This window comes from Anguilla anguilla, chromosome 14 (assembly GCF_013347855.1).
Source record: "Anguilla anguilla isolate fAngAng1 chromosome 14, fAngAng1.pri, whole genome shotgun sequence".
NCBI classification, from domain to species: domain Eukaryota; kingdom Metazoa; phylum Chordata; class Actinopteri; order Anguilliformes; family Anguillidae; genus Anguilla; species Anguilla anguilla.
In genome coordinates, this window is record NC_049214.1 from 24,613,917 (window position 1) to 24,635,464 (window position 21,548).

The window sequence follows — 21,548 nt, forward strand, 5'->3', positions numbered from 1 at the left end:
CCCAGTGAAGCACACTACCCCTCTGGCAGGATAGCCCTGCTGCGCCAGGGCCCGAATCACACACAACAGTGAAGGGCTCGCTGGGCCTTTCCAGCTTCTTCCAGCGATGAGGACAGCTCACAGCAATGAGCACCCCCTTTCTGCTGAAAAACACCTCTTTCTGCTAAAATAAAACACCCCTTCCTCCTAAAAAACATCCCTTTCTGCTAGAACGCCCGCTTTCAGGCGAAAACCCCCTTCCTACTGAAAAGCAGCCCTTTATGCCAAAAAACACAAACCCCTGCTGAAAGAACAGCCCTCTCTGCAGAAAAACAATGCCCCACCCCAAATTTTTCTGCACTTTATGTATTCTCTTGTACAATTGAGGAAAAGCAGCTCAGGGAACATCTGGTATCTGGTAAGCAGACACACAAATCAAACATATGCATGCATTGTTTACATACAGGGCTTTATCTTAAAAATACATAAAGGGCATTCTTTATCTTTACACACATTAAATCTCACATCTTGCCCATTTATGTAGGCCCAGTGATTCAACAGAAGAGCTGGAAATAAAACCCTCTGATTTGGCATTAGCATGGTTCCATAAAGCAGTACAGCACACACAACACACAGCTTTACTGACTTAGGGCCTCAATGTTACCTCTCTCTCTCTCTCTCTCTCTCTCACTGTCTGTATCTCTCTCTCTCTCACTGCTCACCCCCCTTACTTTTTCATTGCAGGCACACACTGGCCAATCACTGACTGTGGAGCGTCCTGTCCTGATTTCTCTGTGTCTCCAGCTGTATGGGCCTACGGCGGCGAGCCAGGCTACAGCAGGGGGGCGAGGGGGGGAGCAGTGGACCGGGCCCAAACGGGACAGGCCCCCTCAGGCCGTTAGGTTAGGAGCTTAAGGGCATTACGCCGCTGGCTTTGTGCGGTGGCGCGAGGGCTTAGGGGACTGACAGGAAGACTCCACCACACACACACACACACGCACCCGGTGTCCGCACACACACACACGGAACGCGAGCAATAAACAAAGGGGCACCCACATCCAAAGCTGAACCCATTCCAGCATTCATCTCCCCATCGCTGCATCACAATCGGCTCCATCACTCCGCTCCCTCCCTCCTTCTTTCCCTCCCTCCCTCCCTCGCTCCCTCGCTCCCTCCGTCTCTCTCATTTCAGCGCAGTTCAGCGGTGCGTTACCGTTCTCCATTTCTCTTTCTCGCTCCCAGCATTTGTTCAGCCTTTCTGCCAATCAACAGTCTGCAGCCGTCCTCTCTCTCTCTCTTTCTCTCTCCATCACTCACTCTCTCTCCTCTCTTACCGTCTCTCTCTCTTCATGTCGCTCCCTCTTTCTCTCCATGTCTCACTCTCTCTCCTCTCTTACCGTCTCTCTCTCTCTCTCTCTCTCTACATCTCTCTCTCTCTCCCCCCCCTCTCAGGGCAGTACCTGAATCGGGTCCTGTGGCTGGGAGAGGGGGGCCCCAGGGCAGTGCTGCCTCCCGCGGCGGTGCCGCCCCCCCGCTCGGCCGCGGGCGCGGTGGCGAGCGGGCGCAGGCGGCGCGCATTGGCCCTAACTCTGCGCAGGTGGCGGGAGGACGGCGGGCTGTGCAGAGACCTGCAGCATCTCACCATTTCCCCGGGCTCCGCGACGGGCGCTGCAGGCTCCTCTGGCACATGATCGCCGTGGTAAACAGAGAGCGAGCGCTGCTGTTGCTGCTGCTGCTGCTGCCTTCCTCTTCGCTCGGCTCTGTTTCTGATCCTCCGCTCGCTCTCTCTCTCTCGCTCCCTCGCTCGCTCTCTCTCTCTCTCTCTCGCTCGCTCGCTCGGTGGCGCTGGCCCGGATGTGACGTGGCTCTTTGGTGGATAATCCCTCCTCTCTCTTCTCAGCTCTTTATCGGGGGGGTGGGGTGGGGGGGGGGGGTGGTCAGCAGCTGCTGTTACTGCAGGGGGGTGGGGTGCCTCTGTGCCTCCGCGGGCTGTTGTGGAGAGCGAGAGGGGTGCGGAAGGGGAGCTTTGCGGAGAGAAAGAGTGAGGTGAACCACTCATCCCGTCAACGCCCTGCCAAAAGGGCCCGGGTCCAGGGGTCCAGCTGGCAGGTTCTGCCCCCCCATATGACAAACATCACAACAACAACATGGCTGATAATAACCAGCAGTTGAATATGCGCTTCAGCTGTGCTCTTCAGACACGCGCTGGGAGGGTCCTTTTCTGGATTTGTGCAAATTTTTTGTAGCTTATCTGATTGTCAGCTGATTAAATTATCAAGATACAAACCTAATTTCGCGTAAATACCCATACGTCAGCTTAGACAGACATGGAAAGTGGCTGGCTGGGTTAGTAAGAGTCACTTTACTGCTTATTTACGCAGACATGCTTACTTGCTAAATCTGCAGGGTTAAATACACAAGGTAGGGCTGCGTAATTAGTTGATTTCTCCTGTTTGGCTGTACAGACCTTACAGACGGTCTGAGCATGCCTATACGACGGTAACGTTTACACGGTAAAATAAAACATCATTATTTGTCTTCTGGAGCATTGTGCAAATCTTTCTTTTCTAAATATGCTCCTGTGACCAAGTACCTTGCAGATGGCTTTTTTTTTTGGTGTGCGTACGTTTGCTCTAATACTATGCCTATATGATGGCCTTGAAGTAAAAGCATGGCAGTCCACCAATCAATAAATCAATCAGTCCATCCACCAATACACAATTACACTGTAGCAAAATGCTGAAAATGAACGTGTTTGAGAGGGAAACTGTAACAACCAGATAAGCCATGTGACTGTCAGTTCTCTGTGCGCTACACTACAGTCCCAGGTATACTCTCTCTCTCTCTCTTACTCTACCATAGCTCTACTAGTGTCTCTACACCCTGTGGGGTACAGGGGTCTGTACTACAGTTCTGGGGTACAGTGCAGTCTGTATTATAGCTCTGGGCTATAGTGCGGTCTGTACTATAGCTCTGGGGTACAGTGCGGTCTGTACTATAGCTCTGGGGTACCTCACACCTCACAGTCCAACTAATCCAGATGTGATTGATAAAATGTACCAAACACTAGCTAGCCATGAATTAAGGAGAAAATACTCATTTTTCCTCTTCAGAATTCCCACCATTATCTCCCTGGTCGGTGGTTGTACATTTTAAATCAGAGCTGCCATTTTACACCATGATCAGTACACTAACAGTCATCCTGTCATGTCACGGCGACCTGCCTATAGTTAATCAGGGACACTAATGTATTCAAAAACCGTGAACTAATCACAACCATAGTAGATAAGTCTTTGTTATGCAAGCATGGTAGACAAAACAAAGGTCTGTGTAGCCCCAGAAAGAACAGCCAATCCAAATTTCCCGACACATCTGTGAAACTTTAGCTACGAGGCGCAATCGAACACAGTAAACCCGCCGAACCCTGACGTAATGCTCTGTCTAGGGGAGCGAGGAAGCGGAACATTAATCATTTCCTCCTTCATCTCGCCATCCCCAACCCGTGTGCCGGAAGTCCCAATAAAACGCAGAACAAATCTCTTGTAAAAAGACCACAGCTATCGAAAAATGAGACTGGTCATTAAACGTTAACAGTAACCGGAGGCAACGAGAGGTCAAGAGGCACCTGTCCATTTGTCAGTTCTGGCCCTCCGACTTCGATCCACAAACATAGAAATTACCAGAACAATTTGCTACCTTCAGTCGTCACAAAAAAAAAAAAAACAGTTCAGACAATAACTAACTATGAATCTCTGTTAATTGCTGTTGTTGTAACTGTTGTCATATTTTATTAGTCCCACAGATATCATTTAAATATTTGTACACTTGATATCGATAAGCACAGCGCAGACAAAACAGACTCGAGCAGGGTTTTAAATATAAAACAGTTCAGATTTTTAAGAATGACACAAATACAAAACAAACCCGGAAACAATAAAAACACTGACCTTGGTCTTTCTGAATTTTAGGTAGAATTTAATTTCAGCCGCAATCCGGACTCGCAAACAGTTCAGAAACTGGAAGTGATGTTTCTCCAGTAAGCTCTTACTGGAAGTGAGGAGAAAGAAAGGGAAGTTTCTGTCTGCCTCCAGGAAGGCAGTTAAAGGCACGCGCTCTTCCGTTCACTCTCTCCTCTCTAAATAAGGCACTCGGTGGGCGCGCGCCCCCTTTAAGAGCGTCAGGGGCCGGGGGCGGGGGGATAGCCAATGTTGTCACGTTCCAGGCGCAAAGCTTACTGGGTAAAAAAAAAAAAACTAAAAGAAATCACTAATCACGCCAGCAAACAACTGCGCCTCCTTAACTAAACTTAATCTACAGCATCTGGCCGTAATGAATGCGTTCGGCGCACTACGTTTTACACACAAACTCGCCCTTTCGCGGGGTGTTGGGAAATGGCAAAAGAGACCATGAACCTTGGACACAGACTGCAGGACATGCATTACGGTTATTCATTAAGCATGTGCTCATCACTGGAAATTAGCTATTTTTATGTAACTTAATGAGACCATTAGCTCGCATGAGCGTCTCCCTTCCGTCTAGCGCTGCGCAAGGAGGGATCTGCGTGTACTCAGCTCGGAGCTGAACGCCCAGCGCGTTCTCCAGGACAGACTAATCAGCACGTTCATTCGGAAATGAAATGAAAAATAAGCACCAAATGAAATGAAAAATATTGCTTTTAAACCTAAGCTTTTATCTTTTGCTTTATCCCCACTCTGTGATGTATTAAGTGAACTACAATGGCTGAAATCCCGTAGAGCCCCCATTCTCTCTAGCATGTGGCACGGCAGAGGGTACATTGAGTGGGCACACCCTGTCCTGGTGTTTTACCGTGAGGAACAGGGAAATCTAACAATGTCCCATCTTTAGCAGAAAGGTATAGTCGCCTACGAGAGAATGTCACACAGATTAACGAGGAAACCACAAACACCCAATCAAATGGGATGGTTGTCTTCATTTCATTAAAGACTGTAAAATCGAACACCGAATATTATTCAGCTTTCTGAAATGCACTGACAACTGGGATTGCAATTTATTTGCATTTGGGTATGTGTGTATGTATATGTATGCACAAACACACAATAGACCCTTGTGATGCCTTGACTTTAGCATATACGTATATATATATATGCATGCTCACGCGTGTGCAGTGTGTGTATTTGTTTGTGTGCCTGTTTGTACCTGTGCATGTTCTTACCTCTAATATGCTACTCAGGAAATAGGAGTTTATTTCCTGGTGGGGAAATGATATAATTTAAAGGAACAGTAACATTACACACAGAAACACTGTTTTCAGTTACATAATAGTATAGTATAGAGAGGTTTCCTGTGTGCTTCTTTCTTTTCCAGTTTTACTTCGCCATGTTGATTTTATTTCTTCTATGATGATGCAATATACAGTCATTAAATGCGGCCACATAACTATTATCACCCACAATGTGCGGCACTTCATAGAATTGGCAGCTCTCACATCAACACTCTAATATGGAACAAAATCAACAAGTTTCTCCACAAGTGATTAAGTAAGAAGTTTGGCACATAAATCTCCCTGCTGTGTCCAAACCAGCAGGAGACCTCCAACCGGAGCAGAGAGCAAGAGAGAGCCCACGGGCCAGTCGAGTCTCGCCCGTTCCTAAAAACGGCACACAAGGGGTAACACGAGCGCCAAGGCCAGCGCTACCGTCGTTGTCCAGGAGGAATCGCACGTCCCCTTAAATGACATAACGGGAGCTCGTTAGCTTCATTTACGTTTACGCTAACAGTTCTGCCACACACCAGCTGCCAATCTGATAAGCCAGCCTGTGACTACCTGTTGGAAATGCAAAATACACAGAACACAGTGGCAGGTCTAGCTAAAGCACTTAGAAGTGATGAGCCCGACGGTCTGACTATTCCCGATCACACTAGCCCATTCCTGACCTTGCGAGAGTATGAGAGAGAGAGTAAGTATGTGTGCACGAGTAAGCTAGCGAGTGTGTATGCGTGCATGTGTGCGTGCGTGAGTGAACTTGTGATTGAGTGTGTCTGTGAGTGTGTGTGAGTGAGTGAGTGAGTGAGTGAGAGTGTGTATATTTGTGTGCGTGAGTGAGCTTATGAGTGTGTGTGTCTGTGTGTGTGAGTGAGTGAGTGAGAGAGTGTGTATATTTGTGTGTGTGAATGGGTGTGTGTATAGTACAGGGGCAGTGTGGTTGGCAGCACTGACACTGACCTGTTTGCCTGCTGGAGAGTGAATGAGAGTGAATGTGAATGAATGTGAGCGACTCTCAGGGCTAAAGTGTCTGCGTGGCATGCAGGGGCCAGGAGCCGGAGCGCTGTGCTAGACGCAGGTCAGGGTGGCAGGTACACGCTGCACTTCCCAAAACTGCGCCACTCTGACCCTCCATCCGAGCATAAGCCAGATTACTCTATGCAGCGACAGTGCCGGGATCAAACTACTCGGCCCCTTCCTGATTTCCTCCATAATTGTATATTTGTCTCACTGAATGGTTCCAGATCTTTAGAGAAAATGTAATATTGAATAAACACAACCTGAGTAAACACAGAACACATTTAAAAAATTACTTCATTTATATCACCCATGTGAAAAAATAATAGCCCCCTTAAACTTAACTGGTTGCACAACCTTTACCAGCAATAACCGCAACTGCAACGCTCTCTGTAATTTGATATCAGTCTTTCACAGTCGCTGTGCAGGAATTTTAGCCCACTCTTCTTTGCAGAACTGCTTTAATTCAAAGAAACTGGGCAGTTTTCAAGCATGAACTGCCCATTTCGGGTCATGTCACAGCATCTCGATTGTGTTCAATTCAGGACTTTAACAAGCCCACTCCAAAACTTTAACTTAGATTTTTTCAGCCATTCAGATGAGGACTTGCTTTTGTGTTTTGGATAATTGTCTTGCTGTGTAACAAAATTACACTTCAGCTTCAGCTCACGTACAGATGACTGGACATTCTTCTTAAGAATTTTCTGGTACAGAGCAGAATTCATGGTTCTTTCAATAATGAATGACAAGTCATCCAGGATCCAAGGCAGCAAATATCACACGCCATCACACTACCACCACCATGTTTCACAGGTCCTACTGTGAAATGTTGTATTTGCTTTACACCAGATATAATGGGCCCCATGTCATCCAAAAAGTTCCACTTTTGACTCCAGTCCTTAGAACATTATCCGAACAGTTTTGGGGATCATGCAGGTGCTTTTTTGCAAATGTGAGACAAGCACCGATGTTTCTCGTTGTTAGCAGTCGTTTCTGACTTGCTACTCCCATGAATCCCATTTTTGCCCAGTCTCTTTCTTCGTGTGAAGGTGCCATTAACACTGACCATAGCTGAGGCTAGAGAGGCCTGCAGTTCTTTGGATGTTCTTCTGGGATCTTTTGTGACTTCTTGGATGAGCTGTTGCTGTGCCCTTGGAGAAGTTTTGGCAGGCTAGCCACTCCTGATAAGATTCACCACTGTTCATTTGGAGATAATGGCTCTCACCGTGGTTCTGTGGAGTTCCAGAGCCTTAGGAAGGGTTACACTTACAACCTTTCCAGACTGATATATTTTTACGAATTTTCACATCGTGGCATAGTGAGCTTGTAGAAGCTTTGTGATGAACACTTCCCTCTGAGGGTAAGGTACAGTATGAGTGAGGTTCAGATTGAGCAGGACGGGCTACAATCAAGCCTGGCCGCATTCACTCAGTTGAATCTATCAGTTCAATTTGGTTAATTGGTTGATTGAGGTGATATGGGTGTTTCTTAACTTTTTTCATTAAAACAATGAAATAATTACAAAAAATGTCTTTTGAATTTACTCAGCTTCCTTTTGTCTTATAGTGCATTTTGTCTGAAGATCTGAAACCCATTCAGTGTGACAAATATGCAATAATAGAGGAAATCAGGAAGGGGGCAAACACTTTTTCATAGCACTGAAAAGGCATGGGATAACACTGATAATCATTGGCATTACATACTTGCATATTTGATGTATCTGCTGGAACAAAGACCTACAGTACTCAGCAAGTTTGGCCTTGAGCTCTGACACAGCTTCCCTTTTTCTGGGGTTGAGAGACTTTCACATAAGGGGCCCCATCTGATCCGTATGTCTGTGAGAAGCTCTGTGTCAATATTGCTGTTATATACTGTTACATAACAATCTCCCACAGATGCTCTTACCCAGAGAGGAACATCAGTATTAGTCTCTGGAATACAGCAGGGTGATACCATCAAGAAGGCACAGAAGGTTATTTATCATAACCAATAAATAAAAAGCTAACCAAAAAAAATTATTATTGTAAGCTATAGTAAATGTAACTATACAATTCAACCTATCTATACACAGCAGTACCTATCACACCATCCCAAAAGGGAATCCCAAAAGAGGGCAGCCAAAGGGGTTCTGAGGAGCCATGGTGCGGTAGAAGTGGGTCTCAGAAAATGGGCAGGGTATCTGCTGTTCTTTTTTTAAAATTTAATTTAATTTGTTTATTTTATATTAGAAACATACATACACAGCATACAGCACAAAACTGCACTGCAATGCTCATACAACACAAGGGAAAACCTCGTACAATATTAACACAAAACACATAACAAAACAACACCAATAAACAGATTCATGGGGGGAGGGGTGAATTATATTAAACAAGAGTACATAAGTAAATAAACAATAAACCAATACTTTATGCAGGACAGATGTTTTATTCAGCTATATTTCCATATGACATCTATCTCATCATAGTCTCCGCTAGTTAGTACACTACCAAGCTCAAGAGGAAGGAACAATATGCATAGTTGCCAGGAGAGTCCAAGTTGCCAGAAAAGAGTAATTATCCTCCCTCAGCTGAGCGCTTATTCTTTCAAATAGGAGAATTTTAAAAAATTTCTCTATACCAGAGATTTAATGTGAGCGGGGAGTCTTTAATTCGGCTTAATAAAATGCATTTACGAGGCACAGTAGTTTTTTTCCCCCCCAGGTTTACCAGTTTTAGAGGCAGGCTAATTATGTCCCCCCTCATACCAAAGAGAAAGAACCACGAGTCCACTGAAATACTTACATTCAAAATATGCTCTATTGCAATTGTTATTTTGCCCCAGAAAGAGGCAATAAATGGGAAAGTCCAGAATAGAGGTACTAATGTCCTCTTTTAAGGGTTTCTGTTGTGCTGATCGTAGTGGGAAGCCCATTCTACCACTGGGGGAGCCAGAACACCATGCAATTTTTTTTGTTTTCAAATTGTGACTTTATTTACTTGTTTAAACCGAGCGATTTCCCCATCAAAGTCAGTTGCTTCATCCCCTTCTCATGTTGAAAGCAGTTAGGGCACTTTGGGGGAAAATCCCCGACCGGTATTCAGTGTTTGGATAACACACTGAAAGCAGAAGCTGGCACTGAACTTTGATTTTATAAAGCACCTTTTCACCCACGCTGTCTCAAATCCTTTGAACTCGGTGTGGGGTGAGTATTTGGGGCTATCTGATTAGCCGATGTGTTCGGGAGTTTTCCTGTCTGTGCCAAGAAGGTTTTATCGCGTCGTAAAGCAGATAAACACAGGAGATCCAGCGTGTCCCAGTTCAGTAAAGCACACACCATCGCCTGATGCTCTGCACACAAAACCTCCTGACCAAATGTTTTTGCTGGATTCCAAGGTCAGGCAATTAGATCACCGCTGTGGCCCCTGCCATACACGTTGCAGTGTTGGTGCTCAGACACACTCCCACGCTGAGGCGTATTGGTGCTGCTCAGACACACCCCCACACTGAGACATATTGGTGCTACTCAAACACTGTGCCACGCTGAGGCATATTGGTGCTACCCATAAACACCATCTCACACTGAGGCATATTGCTGCAGTCAAACACGCTCCCACACTGAGGCATACTGGTGCCACTTAAACACACCCTGAGGCATACTCATCAGCTCTCTAGCATTTGGATGCACCTTCCTGTCCTATAGATGCCCTCTGGGCATTTATTCCAGTCCCACTTCAGAGGAATGTGAGCTGAATGCAAACGTGCTGTGACCCATTATAGGCATTGTACGGCCCCCCTGTAACACTGGGCCGATCCCACACATTACACTGCAACCTTCCATCAGCGTACAAATAATCGATTCAGGCAGTGAATCAACCTTTCAATCTCCAATTTCGTATTACTATAAATGTCACATGATTGCAATGCGAGACGGCAAAACAGACGGCATCATTTTACAGCGGCTCCCGAAGGAGAGTAACAGCAGTAAATTAACTCCCATTCACGCCACGAGCGACAGTCGTGACACACTGACTGATGATCGCTTCAGAATCAGCGCTAACGGCCTAGCGCTTGGCTTGCAGCACACGCCCCGCATGTTACAGATGACTCACAGACGTGTGACAAATTAAAGGAGAAACCAACATAAAGTGTCGTAGTGAGGTGTTGGGCCACCACAAGCCACCAGAAGAGCTTCAATGTGCCTTGGTGTAGATTCTACAAGTCTCTAGAACTCTACTGGAGGGATGGAACACCATTCTTCCAAAAGATATTCCCTCATTTGGTGTTTTGATGATGGTGGTGGTGGCCTCTCTAATACGTTGGTCAAAAATCTCCCATAGGTGATCGATTGGGTTGAGATCCGGTGACTGCGAAGGCCATAGTATGCGATTCACATCATTTTCAGGCTCTTCATTCACCTGACCTCTCGTGCCCTGTGGATGAGGGCACTGTCATCCTGGAGGAGACCACTCCCACAGGACAAAAATGTTTCATCATAGGATAAAGGTGATCACTCTATTTGTTTGTGCAAAGGGGACACGCGGACACAAACCTTGCCAGGAAAATGCCACCCCACTACATAACAGAGCCACCGGACCCCCTCACTCTAGGGATCAGTCATTCAGCCCTACACCATTCTCTTGATGTACGTCACACATGCTCTCGCCCACATGTCGAGAATATGGTAAAGGATGACTCATCTGACCTTGTGACTTTTTTTCCACATCTCTGTAGACCTGTGCCTATGGTTTTTGCACCACTGAACTCAAAAATGTGCATTTGTCTTTGTAATGAGGGGTTTATGCACTGCAACTCTACTACAATATCCCTCTCTATGTAGTTGTCGATGGACTGTTCTTGCAGACACAGTCTGATTACGCCCTGCATTGACATTCTCAGTTACCTGAGGAAGAGTTGCTTTTCTGTTATTCCTTACATATTGCACTAATGAACGAGCATCACGGCCATCAAAAGTGCGATTTCGACCACAATTTCCGACCACATTTACTGATGTTTTTCCATAGATCTAAATGCAGATGTCACTTTAGTCACTGTTCCTATTGCAACACTAGCCAATTGAGCAGTCTTTGTGACTGAAGCTCCTGCCATCTGTACCCCAATAATGAACCCACTTTCAAAGTCACTTTGATCTTTTCCTCTTGCCATCTTGACCCAAAACGAGGTCAACTGGGCCTGCTCAGCATTTTTACACATGCCACAGAGCATGATAAGATACTAGTTGCTTAATTGTATCATGCAGTACACCTGTATGGAAGCATCTGCATTCGTTATGTTTCACCACTCATTTTTTCAAGTTTTTCCTTCAATTTGTCACTGGTCTGCAACTTACCCTGAAATAACAAGACTCTGACACACACATACACATACACACACAACCTGCATGAACACAAACAGCGGTGTATAACAAGCACAAACAGACCTTGAGCCTTGACATCTCACACAACCCAGCACACAATCTCAGCATCCAGGGTTTTGAAAGTCTTTAGGACTGTGTTTTCAAGAGAACCGAACTTCACCCCACTGACAGATTCTACGGGCCCCTGGACCAAGGGCCCTGTTCAGCAGGCTCTGTCCCTACCTGGGTATTGCTGGCGATGCGTGGGGGCACTTCGATGCCCAGGCTCTCCAGCCTCCGGTCGCGGTACCGCCCGTACTGGTCGTAGCCCACGTAGCCCCCGCCTGTAGCCAGCAGAATGGGGAGCGGACGAACGCGGGCCAGTAAAGCCCCGTTCAGAGGCCTCCGTCCTACACCAAACAGACACACCATTAAACTACATTATTCAACTGTGCTGTACGCTAAATCACACCATTAAACTACATTACTCAGCTGTGCTTTACTCTAAATTACACCATTAAACTACATTATTCAGCTGCTGTACTCAAAATCACACCATTAAACTACATTATTCAACTGTGCTGACTGTAAACCACACCATTAAACTACATTATTCAACTGTGCTGTACTCTAAATCACACCATTAAACTACATTACTCAACTGTGCTGACTGTAAATCACACCATTAAACTACACTATTCGACTGTGCTGTACTCTAAATCACACCATTAAACTACATTATTCAACTGTGCTGTACTCTAAATCACACCATTAAACTACATTATTCAACTGTGCTGACTGTAAATCACACCATTAAACTACATTATTCAACTGTGCTTTACTCTAAATTACACCATTAAACTACATTATTCAGCTGCTGTACTCAAAATCACACCATTAAACTACATTATTCAACTGTGCTGACTGTAAATCACACCATTAAACTACATTATTCAACTGTGCTGTACTCTAAATTACACCATTAAATTACATTATTCAACTGTGCTGTGTCCTAAATCACACCATTAAATTACCATATTACACTGCTGTACTCTAAATCACACCATTAAACTGCTAAATTAAACTACCACATGAAACTGTGCCGTACTCTAAATCACATCATTAAGCTACCGTATTAAAGTGCTGTTCTCAAAATCACACCATTAAACTACCGTATTGAACTGTTCTGTTCCCTAAATCACGCCTTTAAGCTACATTATTAAACTGTGCTGTACACAAAATCACACCATTAAACTACCATATTAAACTGTTCTGTTCCCTAAATCACGCCATTAAGCTACATTATTAAACTGTGCTGTACACAAAATCACACCATTAAACTACCATATTAAACTGTTCTGTTCCCTAAATCACGCCATTAAGCTACATTATTAAACTGTGCTGTACACTAAATCACACCATTAAACTACCGTATTGAACTGTTCTGTTCTCTAAATCACGCCATTAAGCAACATTATTAAACCTCGCAGTACTGTAAATCACACCATTAAACTACATTACTAAACTGTGCTATACTGTAACTCGCACAATCAACCTTCCTCTCCTGTCGAAAACTATGCACCACACTGTAGCTTAAAAAAATATTTTTCAGTAAAACAACTGGATTTATTTTCAATTTAATTACAAGCGGACATCAATAGAGCTCTGCCTGAGAACTGATCCAGCAATACCTGCTCATCCACACCGCCCCCCACCCCCCCGTTCTGCATGCCAGTCTTTGTTTATACACAAGGACATGGCAGTGGGCCACACAGGAAACAATCACAAATATTGGAGACACATGCAACTGATTAGCATTAGTAAATATCCCGTACAAACCTTAAAGCTATGCTCCTCTTTCCGTACTTCCTTATGAATATAATTTAACATGTATCTGTGTTGTCTTCCTTAAAGAATTCTGACGTTAATAAATTACATTATAGCAAATGCGCAGTCATCACAGACATTGCCTGCTGTGCCGTTCGGAAGGTGCACTGAGAAAGCTTGCCCTGCCCCCTGCTGGTTACAGAAGAAAAATACTTTTCTACTGGACCAGTGGCTGGAGCGACCGTAAACCCTGGAACACAGGGGCGGTTGAAGTCAGCCAGTTTGTGTGACCTGGTGACATCACCTGATCAGCCTAGGTGAACTCAGTAGCCTGTTCTTTTTTTAAAATACATATCCTTCATAGCCTCAAACAACCTAATGTCCTGGCCAACTTCACAGAAGGGTTTTCAGGGAAACATTTGTGGAGCATCAGTGTCAGTCTCACTGTCCAGAACAGGAATGACTGGGGGTGGGGGGATGGGTGTGGGTGGGATCGGGGGGGGGGGGGGGAGACAGGAAACACTCACCACTGGAGAGGCCTCGCGTGGGCCCCTGCTGGCCCCATCGGACTCTCCGGCCCCCGAGCAGGATACAGCTAAGGACAGGGGGGCAACACATCAGTCTAAACACATAAACACTTCCCTTCCTTCTTCATAATCCAGTCTCTCAGAGCCTCCCTGTATTTATTTTTTGATGGTATGAGTACCTTTGTCTTATTTAACAATCCCTTCCCATCATTCACTTGCCCACACCTATTAGTGAAAATGAAAAAATATGAATATGCATAACATAATGTAAATGTTAAGTATAATTTAAAAGAAGTAGATTCCATTTCCCTTAGTATGCTACCTCCGAAGGAGAACAACATACTGAAATGGTGAACAGGTCAAAGGTGAATGTAAGGAGGCAAGTTCAGTATCGTTATACTGCCTGATCTGTCTTGGCCCATTCTCCTTAGGGAGTCTAAGTGAATACATGTAATTTTATAATTCAAGAAACAATTAACTTCTGTATTTGAGAATAGCCTATACATATATTATTATTTTTTTAAATAAATACTTGACATTTTAACAAAATTCCAATTAAGATCACAAAATGTATTTATCTGTAGCTAGTAGCTATTGTTTCATACTTTTTTATTTGCTAGCTGGGCTTGCTACCTTGGTCTAGGATAACACAGCAGTGTTCTATCTGGGATTCAAAACTGGTTAATTCTAGCCGATATTATGTAACGTCTTAAAGTATTTTAATGGATCGACAAATCTTTTAAATTTACCGATCTTGATGTTGTAGACTCCTAATTTGACTTTCCATAACTTCCTGACCTAGTCTATGTTTACTGTGTGAACTGGACATAATGTGTTCATGGCTATGGATAACTGTTACATAATGAGTATTGTACCGTATCAGACCCTTGTTTTGTCCTTGTTTCAATGACCTTCGATATGCACTTATTCTACATCGCTTTGGATTAAAGCATCTGTCAAATATATGTAATGTAATGTACTAGTGTTTTAAACACTTCCGTTCGTACTTGTTGAGGCATCTACGATAATTTTATTCAAACGAAAAAATAAAACATTTAAAAAAATTATTACAGTTGTGGTGAGGTTGTGTTTGATGTGATGCACAGCTGATATTTGGTTATGATTCTGTTTTTAACTGGATTTGTTGTTTTACTGGCATGGAAACTAAGCAAATGAATTTCCCAACTTTGAGACAGTGAATGACCATCTGACGTGACTGCAACGACATATTGTAAATAAATAACGATATCTAGCTTGCTGCAATCTTAGATTTGCTATTTGCCATTAAGTACACAGTCAGCATAGGCTCTTCTCAAAGTATGTGACGTATTTTTATCTTTGGTGTCGTTAATAATGTCTCAGCATATCGACCTGGCAGTTGCATCTAGCAGGTTCGATAGCAAGGGAGATAAACTACAACAGAACGCACGGCAGTAATCAACCTACGGGTAATCACTGAAATTCCGAATACCTGGCTAACGTGTTTGAGTTAATAAACTAGAGTGACCATCTTTTATGAAAAGGGACAATTGTGCGTCTTCGATTGAGATCCAGTTGTATCGAAGGTCTATAGCAAGCAATGCAGTGCACCAAAGGAACTACATTTCCTTGTGACGTTAGCTGTCTTGATTACTCTCTTACGCTATACTCTGCCCATCGTACAATTAATATGGCTGCCTGGCTAGGTTGTGCGTTTGTTAGCTGTCTTCTACACAAAATTCGTTTACCGAGGGGTCCGAATTACCTGCCAATTCTGCCCGTTGTTACTGGCAGCTGACCACAGCACACCTTCAGCAAGGACGCTGCCATCTTGCAAATCTTACAAGACTCGTGTGCGACAACCAATCAGAATTCAGTGTTGCGGGAGGAGTTCCGTAGCTGACTGGGTCAAAGCTGCTTACCAACGTGGACCCATTACCGCCCTCTACTGTACCAAAGTTAGAGTCGCTCCATTTGGAATAGACGGCAAGAACTTGTAAGTGGACCCACCACACCTTGGTTACGAGCTGTAACAATAGCACGGATAGTTTGCGGTTCATTCCAAATGCGATTCCTTTTAGACGTTTAAAATCTTCAGCACTGGCCGCTCGCCAATAACCCTGCTTGGAAGTAGTGTTGATTAAACTCGGGCGACAAAAAAGGAACCACGGTGGCATATTTTTGAAAGACTAGACAATGGCACTTAGGAGCTATGTGGTTTCTCCTTACATGTGTAGTTTCATGAATCTACACACAAGGTATCATCTGAGTAAAAATAGTCCTATAAGCTAATAGTGTGGTATTGTGCCAAATACTTCACACTCACCAAAGGCAGTGTTATTAAAACACGACTCAGAAATTTGATATTTTAAACTGATATCAAGAGTCAGCATGTGAGGCTAAAGATCTGTACCTCAGGATCACAGGTTCAATTCAGCAACGTATTTATATCATATATATTTACATTGTATATGATATATTAGTGAGGTCGGCACTGATGATGGGTGTTTTGGCCTGGCTCGCAGTCGGCATTCCAATTCATCCCAAATGTGTTCCATGGGGTTGAGGTCAGGGCTCTGTGCAGGCCAGTTAAGTTCTTCCACAACTCAGAAAACCATTTTTTTATGGACCTTGCTTTGTGCACGAGGGCATTGTCATGCTGTAACAAGAAAGGACCTTACCCAAATTGTTGTCGCAAAGTTGGAACCACACAGTTCTCGATGTGTAAATTGCTCTGGATGAAAGCGTCTGCTAAATGCCTGTAATGTAATGTAACAAATTCCGTTGTATTCGGTAGCATTAAGATTTCCCTTCACTGGAACTAAGAGACCTAGCCCAAACCATAAAAAACAGCCCCAGACAATTATTCCTCCACCACCAAACTTTACAGTTGACACCGCACTTGGGGAGGTAGCGTTCTCTAGGCATTCAGCAAACCCCAAATCGTCCAGACGGTCTGATAGTGAAGAGTGATTTATCACTCCAGAGAACACGTTTCCATTGCTCCAGAGTCTAATGGCAGTGTGCTTTACACTACTCCAGACAATGCTTGGAATTGTGCATGGTGAAGGAAACCCATTTCATGAAGCTCCTGGTGAACAGTTCTTGTGCTGATATTGCTCCAGACGCAGTCTGGTGCTTGGTAGTGAGTGCTGCAACCAAGGACAAACGATTTTTATACGCTACGCACTTCAGCACTCAGCAGTCCTGCTCTGTGAGCTTGCGTGGCCTACCGCTTTGCGGCTGATCTTTGGTGCTCCTAAACATTTCCACTTCACAATAACAGCACTTACAGTTGTTGGGACAGTGGCATCCTAGAGTGTCACTGAGCTCTTCAGTACAACCCATTCTACTGCAAATGTGTGTCTACGGATATTGCAAGGCAGTATGCTTTATTTTATGCGCCGGTTAGCAATAGGTGTGGCTGAAGTAGCCTAACCCACTCATTAGAAGATGTCCACATACTTCTGGTCATGTAGTATACTGTAGGCACGGCATCCGGATTGAAAATTAATTTCTTTGTGAAACTCATTGACTTCTGCATGAGGATCTGGAAGCAGTCATCTGCAAAATGTCCACTACAAACCCAGATTCCCTCTATGCTGTAAGGTACAGCCACGCAATTTTTTATAAACAAATTCCAATTTGTTTTAAAATGAGCTCCTTTGGTAACAAGTGGAATTGCATCCTAAAACTGCACTTTCTGCCCTGTTCCAACACACCAACTGTTACATTGTCACTAACTAGTCAGCTTTTTGTGTGCACAAAGGTTCCAGTTTATGACATCACTCCTATAATTTGCATATTCTTTGTAGAGTGGACCATGATAGGTTTGACATATTTGTGATGTCACAAATTTTGCTTGCACGTTTCCAACTCCAAGAATTCAGGGAAGTACAGAAAAGCTTACCATCTACAAACGAAGACTGTGCCCTGGTGACAAGTTCCACACAAAAATCTATCTGTATATCGAAAGCCATGCTTCCAAAAGGCGTCAACCAATAAGAAAACATGTTTTTGAGAGGAGGGGTCTTTTAGTCCAAGCAATGAGATGCACATTCAATGAGAAAAATGCATAAAAGTTTGACCAAAAAAAGAGCCTTTTTTTAAGCAAATGTCAACACTATTTTATTCATAAAATATATATTAAAATTAAAATCACAATGATTAACAATACTAATCTTTAGTGTTGGTCTGTGTGTCGATTCTTAAAAAGGAACAAAACCTGAAAAAAGTGCCCAACATTTGTAACACAAACAGAGGACAAAATGAAGGAAAAAAATCAGTCAAAGCAAAACAAACAAATGTCCTCACAAAACCATGGGGAGGGTGGGGCAGCCCAAGCGTGTCACGTCTATACACACGTCTACAGAGTACCCGCTGTAACATACAAGATCAAACAGGTTCTACTCAACACACTTTAAAAAAAAGAAACTAAAGAAAATACAAACAAAAGAAGTAAAATTCACATCACACACCTTGTAACATCATCGCTTTCTCCAGCATTCAATCTCATCTGCTTCTGGTTAAAACCACATATTGGGCCGGGGGGGGAGGGGGGGCTCTTTGGGGAGTGGGAGTGGGAGTGGGGGTGGTGGTGAGGGTGTGGCATCAACCAGCTGGCATATAGCTGGATGGGTACAGCATCTTAAAGATCGCGATCCACGACAGCGCTGTTCAAATCGACTGTAGCCAAAACAAAATGGCAGCTAAGGTTAGCGCAGCAAAAGGGAACAGTGCCCGGGGTCCAGGCCGGGCTGCCAAGCCCTGAGGTTTCACACCACTGACCTGAGCCCCATCTGCGCTGAATGCAGTCTGCATAGCAGACAGGCTGTGGAATTCCCCATTTCACTTATCTTTAAAGCGTACACCCAGAGGGTGCCTTTTTGTTGTTGTTGTTGTTGTTGGTTACTAGAGCATGGTGGCCAACCTTAAACGAATCCTGGGGTTACGTGTAAAATGAACTCGGGGAAGAGACGGATTTGCAGCACCAGCGGCTCACCTGTTCAGACCGACGTCATGTTAATCTCCGGCCCGCCACGCCCTACTGACCCTAAAAGGTCAGCAGCAGTTACAGGCACGCCTTGTTATTTATCACATAGCCAAGATTGTGCACACGCCCACTAAAGAGAGATGGATCAATACAATACTGAGACTGAGTGGGGGGTGACGTTTCATATGCAGATGCTGTAAACCTCTATATATATGTATATAAAAACAAAACAAAACAACTAACATCGCAAAAGCTCAACACAATATTCAGTCACATAATTTAGTAATATAACATATAAAGGGTTGGGGGGTAGCAGCAGTATGGTATAGGAGATGCATCATAGACAGAGACATGCAGCCAGCAGCGCCTGCCCCGTAAGCAGGTCACTCATCAATCATCCCATAATAATCTTTCTCAAGCCCCTCCCCCTTAAAGGTGGTCAACAGCTTAGATATCCAAATTCAGCCACATATTCAGCACTTCCGCCTTAAGCCTCATGTGGACGGAGTCAAGTCAAGTACACAGGGAGTTATACTAGTTTCAATTGAGAAGCAAGAGACCCTTATCTAGGGCACACGATATAGCTCTGATCAGACATAATGTCCACTTGTAAAGCTGGGTTTTTACAGAAGCAGTGTGCGTGCCCGGCAAAGGCTACAATGGCAGGGACCCAACTGGGAATTAAACCTGCAACCATGGCCTGACTGTGTCACTACTGGCATCTACACCAAACCCAGTGCTGCATATTCTGAATCAGAGAAACCGATTCAACTCTGTACAGATATAGTGAGGTACAGTGAAAGCACTACAGCCACCGCCCTTAGTGTCGAAGCCAGATGTGCTTTACCCCACATGAAACCAAAGGCAGTCGAAGACAGGAAGGTCCAGACCTGACCTCAGTTTACAAACTGAGCTGAGGACGGTGAATGAGTGACCCCTGCTGGCAGACTGAGGGAACTGCTATAGGACCGCCATCTGAGAAACGCACATCAAACACTCACAAATTAAACACGTTGCATATTATTCCACATGTTCAAAAGCGAGGGGGGGGGGGGGGGGGTAGGGGGGGGGTCAGGGTGCACCACAAAGCACCACAATGCAAAAAAATCCCCAATCCACAGGAAAGAAGCCCACATTCCCAAAGCTCATACACAAGCACAGACACTGCATGTGCATTGCCACTGGAGTAGTCGGGCTGCATCACAAGGTCCAGAGGGGGGAATCTTTTGGGTTTGGGGATTCAGCTCTTCATCGACGAAGCTTGGCATTTTAAAGAGGTCTTCATTTTAAAAAGTCCAGGTTGGGGTGGACGCTTAGGTGGGTTCTCGCACGGAACGTGGGGAACCTTCCTGGGAAAAGGCAGCAGCAGAAAAGGAACAAGCAGGAAAAAAAATAACGCAGGAAATATCTTCTCCAAATACTGCAAAATATACTCTTCTGTCCGCTCTTTCTAAAATACCCTGCACCAGTCCTAAAGACATTCCACACAGAATAATTCACTACAGCCCACGGGCCACTTTGAGCCCTACAGCCCTGGGGGAGAATTAGAATGTTCCAGAAAGGCTGTAAATTTTTTGTTTGGCGGGTGGAGGGGTTGGGGGGAAAGGCGTCGCTTGGAAGCAAGTCGGTCCCTCCTTTGTGCCAAAGATAAGGTAGTCGATCCACCTGTCTGTCAATTTCATGTCGGCAGAACTTCCCGCAAAGTTTTCCAGAATTCCGACAGATTTCTGACAGAGAAGGGCAGGGGGCTCAGGAGGATTTGGTTTAAAGTGTCCCATTCTAAAATGGCTTAGGAGGGCGAGGACAGCACGGAGGGTGAGGTAAGAGAAGGAAAAGTGCTCAGGTGTGTGACTTCGATGGCTGATGTGCTTATGTCTACGTGGAAGTGCGTGCGTCCATTAGTGTGCTACACGTGCGCATGCTTGCGTGTGTGTGCATGCACGTATGCGTGTTACATGTAGCGCGTTGAGTGTTGAACGTTCCGCATTCTCAGTTTTCAATGATAAATGGCACGGTGAATCTCACACATTTGGTGTTTCACTGATAATTATCTATTCTGTACCTGTTCTAACATTATTTTTTATTTTTCCCATGAAACGCAAGCATAATATTCGGTGAAGCTTGCGCTGGCACATGGAAACTCCGGAAGCTTTGGATTGGGCCATCCGTTTATCACAGTGAGTAAAAGGTTAAAAAATGAGCATCAGTTCAGTGATGTCACCAGTCACAAAAAAAAAGAAATACTTGATTGCCTAATCAAGGTCTCTCTTAGTGTTTAAAAAAAAAAGCACATGAACATACTGTATACAAATGACTTGCACATACATGCTAATGCACATACCTAAATTATATAATCAGATATTTTAAAATACTTTCTTCTTCTTCACCCACATGTCAAAATGTGGCAAGTAAATCAAAATTTGAAATTGATGCAAAACTGAGAATGCGCAGCACTTTAATGTATGTATGTATATGTACGTGTACATGTGCTCACGTGTGAGTGTATATGTCCATGTGCTTACATGTGTATGTGTGTGTGTGTATGTATATGCACATGTATTTATGTGTGTCTCTGTGTACATATGTGCATGTACATGTGCTTGTGCATGAGCGTATATGGACAAGTATGTGTTTATCTTGTCC

The 21,548-nt window shown here is 44.3% G+C and overlaps 1 protein-coding gene across 5 annotated transcripts in view; it reads right to left on the reverse strand.

Moving 5' to 3' along the window:
* The window catches only part of pisd (phosphatidylserine decarboxylase), a 30,151-nt gene extending 14,385 nt beyond the window's left edge, over positions 1–15,766 (reverse strand). Inside the window, exons 1-3 of one of the 5 annotated variants that reach the window (XM_035390950.1) lie at positions 15,678–15,766; positions 13,934–14,001; positions 11,823–11,989 (exon numbers count right to left, since the gene is read on the reverse strand). In XM_035390950.1, coding sequence (XP_035246841.1) covers positions 11,823–11,989; positions 13,934–14,001; positions 15,678–15,742 — 300 coding nt within the window. In that variant the 5' untranslated portion in view covers positions 15,743–15,766. Of the gene's footprint in view, positions 1–1,313; positions 1,361–1,439; positions 1,882–3,926; positions 4,124–11,822; positions 11,990–13,933; positions 14,002–15,677 lie in introns of those variants that run through there. The other 4 variants (XM_035390949.1, XM_035390952.1, XM_035390954.1 and 1 more) reach the window with 4 other exon arrangements.
* Positions 15,767–21,548: the final 5,782 nt, after the last annotated feature.